The sequence below is a fragment of the Chlorocebus sabaeus genome, chromosome X (assembly GCF_047675955.1).
Source record: "Chlorocebus sabaeus isolate Y175 chromosome X, mChlSab1.0.hap1, whole genome shotgun sequence".
NCBI classification, from domain to species: domain Eukaryota; kingdom Metazoa; phylum Chordata; class Mammalia; order Primates; family Cercopithecidae; genus Chlorocebus; species Chlorocebus sabaeus.
The window spans coordinates 6,324,939-6,333,870 of NC_132933.1; the positions used below are offsets into that span (position 1 = coordinate 6,324,939).

Here is an 8,932-nt window from a genome sequence, read left to right on the forward strand (position 1 = left end):
AAATTCAAAGGAATAGACACATTGATTATTCAAATGAGTAAAAGACTTCAGAAAACATCATATAGAAGATCATTACAGCAAAGTCAAGAGCCTTGCCACACAAAAGGAACTTAGTGCATAAAATAGAAAATAGAAAATATACCATTCACAACAGCATTAAAATCCACAATGTGAATAAGAAGAGCCTAACAAGACCTTTATGGAAGCAACTGTGCGAAGTTGCTGATAGACTCAGGGAATAAATTCAAGTAAATGGATCTGTATACCATATTCCTTGATGGGGAACAGAATACGGCAAAGATGTAAATGCCACTTAAATACAGAGTGAGTGCCTTAACTGTCATTGCCAAAGTGACAACCAAGCTCAGGTTGCTGTGCTCTGCTCCCCAAATCAACCCCAGAAAAATATAGAAGGGAAAAGACAAAATATATATATATATATGTGTGTGTGTGTGTGTGTGTGTGTGTGTGTATACACACACACATCAACATCAAAACAGAGAAAGCCCTGGGGATGACTTAAGACTGTGCTCAACTAGTACTTGTGTTTGGGTCCAGGGAGCAGCAGGGAAATCGAGGAGGTCTGTACCCTGCATAGATGGCAGATTACAGGATAGGTAGGAGAAAGTGTTTAACATTCCACCCCATATCATCGCAAAGCCTGAGGCAACACCACAAAATCTGGTGCCAGTCGCCCTGGGGTAATATCAGGACACCAGGAAATTTGAGTTGATTTAGACACTATGGCTCCAGAGTTCTGCTAACAGCCACCTGAAACAAACTTAGTAGGAGAAGACCCGCCTTCCAAAAACTTATTATTTTAATGGAATATAAAGAATGAACTAGGAATAGAATAGTAAGTATGTGTGAAACCCACATACTATGAGTAGATATTAATAAAATATGTGTGCATATATATAGTATAAAGTCTACAAATACAAACGAATATGTATCTAAAGATATATACATATAAGTACAGATAATTATACATATATGATATAAAGATATAGATGCATGTATATATACCTATAAGCATAAATGTATATGATGTCTAAAACAGGTATGTATATAAACAAAACGTACATATAACATATATAATGTACATATACAATGTAAAATTTATTACCATATGAATGAGGATTAAAATATGAAAATCACTGATCTGGACTCTGATATGTCGGATACCTTCAAAACACATGGCTTCTCCAAATCTCTTGCTGCTGCTCAGCCTCTTCCCTGTAAAAATAAATCTTTTAGGACAAAAGGTTTGCAAAGTCTAGCTCTGGCTGGGGAGGAGCCCCCATGGGAAGGTGTGCATCTTCGCTCAGAGGTCCTACAATCACAGGTGCTGCAGCCCCCCAGGGAGCATCTAGCCTTGGACCCACAGCCATTCTCTGCAATGCGTGCAGCTGAGCAGATGCTCAAAGGTGACATGAACAGATCATCTCCCACCCATCACTTCACCAAAGAGCAGGAGCCAGGAGAACCCTCCTGAGTGGGGACTGAAGGTTCACCCTCCCCACATAGAGGGGCCACAGAATCCAGCTCAGCCCCTCCTGTCAGCCCTGGAAGACCTTGGCAATGTTGTCACCCCGACCACACCCCTCCCCTCACTGCCACCTCATGTGACTGGGAGTCAGAGACTTGGTCCCAGAGGAGCAGACCCAATCGGCAGAGGATGGGGATCCAGACCCAGGCATCAAGGTCAGGACCCCCTGAGGGATGACTGAGGGCCCCTATCCCCATCCCCACCCCTACTCCGCCAGAACCGGGTTCAGCCCCTACTGTCGACCCAGGGAAGGCCCAGGCTTGGAGGCCGGATGTGACGTCACTGACGCGCGCACTGGGGGGCAGAGAGAAGGGACACGCCTCCTTCTGAGGGGCGGCTTGATACCGGTGGAGGGAAGCGGGCCCAGGCTCTGTGAGGAGGCAAGGTGAGGTGCTGAGGAAAGACTGAGGACGTCCCCACCCCAGATAGAGAACCAAGTGCCGTCTCTGCTCCCAGCCCTGGACCACCCGGGGACCGATCTGGGGCTGACTTGTGAGGTTGGACCCACTCCCTCCGTCTGCCGCTCAAGCTGCTGGGCACTCTGGAGTGAGAGCTCTGTGTGACCAGGGCAGGGCTGGTTAGGAGAGGGCAGGGCCCAGGCTCTGCGGGGCGTCCCTGAGGGAGGGCTGGCCCCCCCCACCCCACCATGACCTACGGCCCCAGGTTCCCTAGCCCCATCCTCGGCCCCACTCTCCACTCCACCCCACCAGAGACTCCACCCCACCCCCAACTCCCCCCGCGCCAGAATCTCATTCCGCCCCTGCTGTCAACCCAGGGAAGCCCCAGGTGCCCGGATGTAAGACCAGTGACTTGCACTTGAGGGGTCAGAGAGTAGCGGGGGCCTCGCTCTGAGGGGTGGGTTGATATCGGTGGAGGGAAGCGGGCCCAGGCTCTGTGAGGAGGTAAGGCGAGACCCTCAAGGAGGACTCAAGACCCCCCCACCCCAGATACAGGACCCCAAATAATACAGCGCCGCCCCTGCGCCAGCCCTGGATCACCCCGCAGGGTCGGGCTTATCAAGCTGGGCCCAGGCTCTGACTGGAATCAAGGTCAGAACCCTGAGGGAGGGCGGAAGGCCTCCACACCCCTAACCCAGCCACCACCACCGTGACCTACAGCCTCAGGTTCCCCACCTCCATCCTCACCCCCCCTACTCCACCCCATCGCACCCCAGCCCCCAAGTTTCCCGCGGCAGAATCCGGTTCGGCCCTTGCTGTCAACCCAGAGAAGCTCCAGGTGCCCGGATGTAAGGCCTCTGACTTGCGCACTGGGGGTCAGAGAGTAGCAAGGGCTTGGTTCTGAGTGGTGGCTGAAGATCGGTAGAGGGAAGCGGGCCCAGGCTCTGTGAGGAGGCGAGGTGAGACGCTGAGGGAGGACTGAGCCCACCCCAGATAGAGGGTCCCAAATAATCCAGCACCACCTCTGCTGCCAGCCCTGGACCAGCCGGGGGCGGACTTCTCAGGCTGGGCCCCCCTTCGCCACCCCACCGCTTAAGCCCCAGGGGACTCTGGGTCAGAGCTTGGTGTGACCATGGCAGGACTGGTTAGGAGAGGGCAGGGGCCAGGCTCTGCCAGGCATCAGGGTCAGGACCCTGAGGGAGGGCTGAGGCCCCATAGAGGGAGTCAGTGCCCCTGCAGTCAACCCTGGGAAGTTCCGGGCATGGCGGGCAAGCGGATCCTGATGTCTGCATCCTGGGCTGACCAAGGGAAGGGGCTTGGTATCGTTAGCGTGACCGCGGGAGAACAGAGGGAGGGCCCAGGTCCTGCTGGGAGACAAGGGAAGCCTGAAGGGACGCAGCACCCCAGGACAAGGGGCCCACCCCCCCCATCTGAGACCGAGGCGCCTCCTCATTCAGCCTCGGGAATCCGACAGATAGAGACTCAGGTCCACAGAGGGGTGGGGCCCAGCCCTCTAGGAGACCAGGGAAGGAACAAGATGGAGGACAGAGGGGACCCGAGGGTCCAGCTCAGTGGGGATCGTGACCTGGGCTATCCCGGGCACGGTGGCCACATATAGTGCATTGTGGCTTCTGAGACCGGGTGTCAATGGGGACAGGGCTGTGCTATGAGGAGTGGGGCCTCAGGTGAGCAGAAGGAGGAGTCCCAGAGCCCTGAGGAAGGATTCACCAGACCTCTCATCCCAGACCTAGGAAACCTGCCCCTGCCGTCAGTCTTGGGAGGCCCCAGGCAGGACTGTGAGGAAGGGAAGTGCCCCACTCCACCCCCAAAACACACTTTCTCAAAGAGGGTCTAAGGGAGAAGTTGTCCTTGGTCTGCAAGACTCATCTCTGGTTCAGCAAAATGGAAGGGGCCAGATTCTGTCCGAAGTAAATACGAATACCTAGAGGGCACCCAGACTGACGAGGCCCCCTGACACCTGCTCCTTTGGTCAGCCTTGGGTATCTCATGTATGAGTGACCATGAGGTACCCCCTCACTTCTGCCTCCCGGGTCTCAGGGAAGTGGGGGCCTTGGTCCAAGGGGCGTCCTCAGCTCCGCAGAGGGAGCCACACCTGGTCAGCACAGGGTGGAATCCAGGGTCTTCCAGGAGTGACGGGGAGGAAGTTTGCTGAGGACCGAAGATAAGAAGGTACCTCCATGCTCCCAAAGAACAAGGGACCTCACAGACACTGGTGTCACCTATTCTCAGCCCCAGGTGGCCCCAAGCAGGAATGACATGTGGCATGCTGTCATTTCTCCCACGTGATTGGGGATGAGAAGTCTCAGGGAGGTGAATACCTTGATCCCAGGGGCACTGAGAGATTCAACAGAGGGATCCACACCTGGTCAGCAGAAGGAGGACTCCCAGAATCAGCATGACCCAAGGTGTACCCCCTTCATGAGGAATGGAGGTACTCCCAGCCCAGAAAGAAGCCACCCCACAGAGTCTAGGTGAACTCTGTTCTTAGATCTGGGGGAGAGGGGGAAGCCTGATCAAGGATGGTGCTAAGTGGCAAGCTCACTTGTACCACGGCAGGAAGTTGAGGAACCCTCAGGGGGATGAGGCGTTGGTGTAAAGGGAGATGTCTGCTCATCTCAAGGGTTTAGGGGTCGAGGAAATATAAGTCCCAGCAGGAGTAAAGATGAATAACCCACAGGAGGACTTTGGAACACCCACCTCATACCCGAAAGGGTCAGCTGCTGGGGTCAGCCCTGGACACTCCACGCAGGGGTGACAGATGTGGGGCCTCCTCACCTCTGTTTCTGGATCTCAGGGAGGTGAGGACTTTGTTCTCAAAGGGTGTGTGGACAAAACAGGGACCCCCTTTCTTCGACAGACACAGTGGTCCCAGGATTGGCCAGCAGTCCAGGTGAGGAACCTAAGGGAGGATTGAGGGTACCACCAGGCCAGAGAAACTCTCAAATCGAGAGAGTTTTCCCTGCCCCTACTGTCACCCCAGAGAACCTGGGCAGGGCTGTCTGCTGAGGTCCCTCGTCTATCCTGGGATCATTGGTGTCAGGGAGGGCTGGCCTTGGTCTGAGGGGGCTGCACACATCAGCAGAGGGAGGGTCCCAGGCCCTCCCAGGAGTCAAGGTACAGACTGAGGGGACCCCACTCACCAAACACAGAGGACCCCACTCACCAAACACAGAGGACCTAGCCCGACCCTGCCCCTTCTGTCAGCTGAGGGAAGCCGCTGGGTGGACGGACTCCCCTCACTTCCTCTTCAGGTGTCTCATGGAGATAGGGCCTCAGGTCAACAGAGGGAGGGTTCCAGACCCTGCAGGCATCAAGATGAGGACCAGGCAGTATCCTCATCCCAGGACACATGAACCCCATTGAATTTGGACATCTCTTACTGTACTTCCGGGGAAACCCTGGGCAGGTGTGTCCAGATGTTGGTTGGGACATGTCCTTCTGTTCCATGTCAGGGATGTGAGCTCTTGATCTGAGAGATTCCCAGGCACGTAGAGGAATGGAGTCCAGTCCCTGCCAGGAGAAAGGTGAAGGCTCTGAATGAGCACAGAGGGGACCATCCACCCCAAAAGTGTAGAACTCAGAGTGTCCAGCTCGCCCTCTTGACGGCACTGAGGGACCGGGGCTCTGCCTGCAGTCTGCTGCCTAAGGGCCCCTCGATTCCTCTTCCAGGAGTTCCAGGAAGCAGGCAGGCCTTGGTCTGAGACAGTGTCCTCAGGTCACAGAGCAGTAGAGGCCCAGGCAGTGTCAGCAGTGAAGGTGAAGTGTTCGCCCTGAATGTGCACCAAGGGCCCCGCCTGCCCCAGCACACATGTGAACCCAGAGCACCTGACCCCATCCACCCTACTATCACTCATAGAGCCTTGATCTCTGCAGGCCAGCTGCATGCTGAGTAGCCCTCTCACTTCCTCCTTCAGGTTCTCAGAGGACAGGCTGACCAGGAGGACAGGAGCCCCAAGAGGCCCCCGAGCAGCACTGAAGAAGACCTGTAAGTCAGCCTTTGTTAGAACCTCCAAGGTTTGGTTCTCAGCTGAAGTTTCTCACACACTCCCTCTCTCCCCAGGCCTGTGGGTCTCCATCGCCCAGCTCCTGCCCACGCTCCCGACTGCTGCCCTGACCAGAGTCATCATGTCTCTTGAGCAGAGGAGTCCGCACTGCAAGCCTGATGAAGACCCTGAAGCCCAAAGAGAGGACTTGGGCCTGATGGGTGCACAAGATCCCACAGGCGAGGAGCAGGAGGCTACCTCCTCCTCTGATGAGGAGGAGGAGGTGTCTGCTGCTGGGTCATCAAGTCCTCCCCAGAGTCCTCAGGGAGGCTCTTCCTCCTCCACTTCCGTCTACTACACTTTATGGAGCCAATTCGATGAGGGCTCCAGCAGTCAAGAAGATGAAGGGCCAAGCACCTCGGTCGACCTAGCTCACCTGGAGTTCATGTTCCAAGAAGTACTGAAATTGAAGGTGGCTGAGTTGGTTCGTTTCCTGCTCCACAAATATCGAGTCAAGAAGCCGGTCACAAAGGCAGAAATGCTGGAGAGTGTCATCAAAAATTACAAGCACTACTTTCCTGTAATCTTCGGCAAAGCCTCCGAGTTCATGCAGCTGATCTTTGGCACTGAGGTGAAGGAGGTGGACCCCGCCGGCCCCTCCTACATCCTTGTCACTGCTCTTGGCCTCTCATGCGATAGCATGCTGGGTAATGATCATAGCATGCCCAAGGCGGCCCTCCTGATCATTATCCTGGGTGTGATCTTAACCAAAGACGACTGCGCCCCCGAAGAGGTTATCTGGGAAGCGTTGAGTGTGATGGGGGTGTATGTTGGGATGGAGCACGTTTTCTATGGGGAGCCCAGGAAGCTGCTCACCCAAGATTGGGTGCAGGAAAACTACCTGGAGTACCGGCAGGTGCCCGGCAGTGATCCTGCGCACTATGAGTTCCTGTGGGGTTCAAAGGCCCATGCTGAAACCAACTATGAGAAGGTCATAAATTATTTGGTCATGGTCAATGCAAGAGAGCCCATTTGCTACCCATCCCTTTATGAAGAGGCTTTTGGGGGGGAACAAGAGGGAGTCTGAGCACCAGCTGCAGCCAGGGCCAATGTTTGTGGGGTCAGGGCCCCATTCAGCAGCTGCCCTGCCCCATGCGACATGAGGCCCATTCTTCACTCTGTGTTTGAAGAGAGCAATCAGCGTTCTCAGTGGCAGTGGGTGGAAGTGAACACACTGTATGTTTTCTCTGGGTTCCTTATCTATTCGGTGATTTGGAGATTTATCTTTGCTCCCTTTGGAATTGTTCAAATGTTCTTTTAATGGTCAGTTTAATGAACTTCACTGTCGAGGTTAATGAATGACAGTAGTCACACTTATTGCTGTTTATGTTATTTGGGAGTAAGACTCTTGCTTTTGATTCACATGGGGAAATCCCTGTTATTTTGTGAATTGGGGCAAGATAACATAGCAGAGGAATTAATAATTTTTTTAGAAACTTGAACTTAGCAGCAAAATAGAGCTCATAAAGAAATAATGAAATGAAAATGTGGTTAATTCTTACCTTATACCTCTTTCTCTCCCCTGTAAAATTAAAATATATACATGTATACCTGGATTTGCTTGGCTTCTTTGAGAATGTAAGAGAAATAAAAATTGAAAGAATAATCTTTCCTATTCACTGGCTCATTTTTTCTTCAAACATGCACTGAGCATCTGTTGTTCGGAAAACCCTGGGTTAGTAGTAGAGAGGCTAGGTAAGCCAGACCCACCCCTTCCCCATAGGGTGGTGAAGTCTAGGAGCCACAATCCTAAAATTAAGATGGTGCCATGTCCTCTAAGAACTAGAGGAAAATAAAACATGGGTGAGGGTTTGCGGCTCTAGGTGGCAGCAGTCGAGTGTATATGCCCTGAGCCAGGGTCTTTCGGGCTTTGGGAAACTGCAATTCCTTCTGGGGGAGGTAATTCTATTGAAGCTGGATGGTGCCAGAGCTAGATTCTCAGAGGATGAGAGAAAGGCCTGGAATGGAGAACTGCTCAGCAGTTCCTTTTGGATAGTGGATGAACAGAGAAGAGTCTCCACCTGGGACAGGAATAGAAGGAAATTGTCCAGCGCTCTCGTCTCGGTGCGGTTGAACACAGTGCAGGGGCTAGGTGATGGATACCTATCATCTGCAAGGGTTTCCCGCAAGATGAAGGTGAATCTCCCAGGAAGGGAAGCCCAGAAGTCACTGGCCAGGTGCTTTTCTGCCTGTCTGGGAGAGCCAGAGTTGATTGTATTTAAAAGGCGTTCTAATCAAGTTATCTCAGGTGGGATTTGACCAATTGTAAGCAAAGGTTAGATTGTGAGTGTTAACAAAATAAGTGAAAACAGTGTCTTGGATCAAAAAGCAGGTGGCAGAGAGGAAAGGAGTTGATTCTCGATTCAGATTCTAGGAGCTCTGAGCTGCATTCAGCTGCGCAAGACTCCAGAACACCCGACTTTTGAAGTACATTCGCAAAGAGGAAATACTTAATTTCATTGACGAAACTTCCTGTTTGGGCTGATTATCCCATGTCCTGTTGAGCTGTATATTCTCTGGTAAGTCTTGGAGAACAACAACATTTACGAAATCCCAGAGTTCTAGAGTCTAGGGTCAAATGGTATTACATACTCGGGTGGCTGAGGCAGGAAAATCCCTTGAACCCAGGAGGCAGAAGCTGTAGTAAGATGAGATCTCACTACTGTACTCCAGCCTGGGCAACAGAGCCAGACTCTGTCTTAAGAAAAAAAAAAAAAAGTTTATTTTATGACCCAAGAGACAATCTGCCTGGCAAGTCTTCCAGGTGTGCTTGAAAAAAGACATATTCGGATGTTGGTGGTGCTGTGATATTTGCATCCATTGTATTTCTGAGTCATCCTGAATAATGGCTGAGAACTGGGTGATGATCTACCACTAGTTCATTCCTCCAGTCCTTAGTAACTATGAAGATTTCTGCATGA

At 52.5% G+C, this 8,932-nt stretch overlaps 1 protein-coding gene across 1 annotated transcript; it reads left to right on the forward strand.

Annotated features, from left to right (window-relative positions):
• Positions 1 to 6,093: 6,093 nt before the first annotated feature.
• LOC103232726 (melanoma-associated antigen 9) lies at positions 6,094 to 7,038 on the forward strand. The gene has a single exon (XM_073013138.1). The coding sequence runs from the start codon at positions 6,094 to 6,096 to the stop codon at positions 7,036 to 7,038; it is 945 nt and encodes a 314-aa protein (XP_072869239.1).
• The last annotated feature ends 1,894 nt before the right edge of the window (positions 7,039 to 8,932 follow it).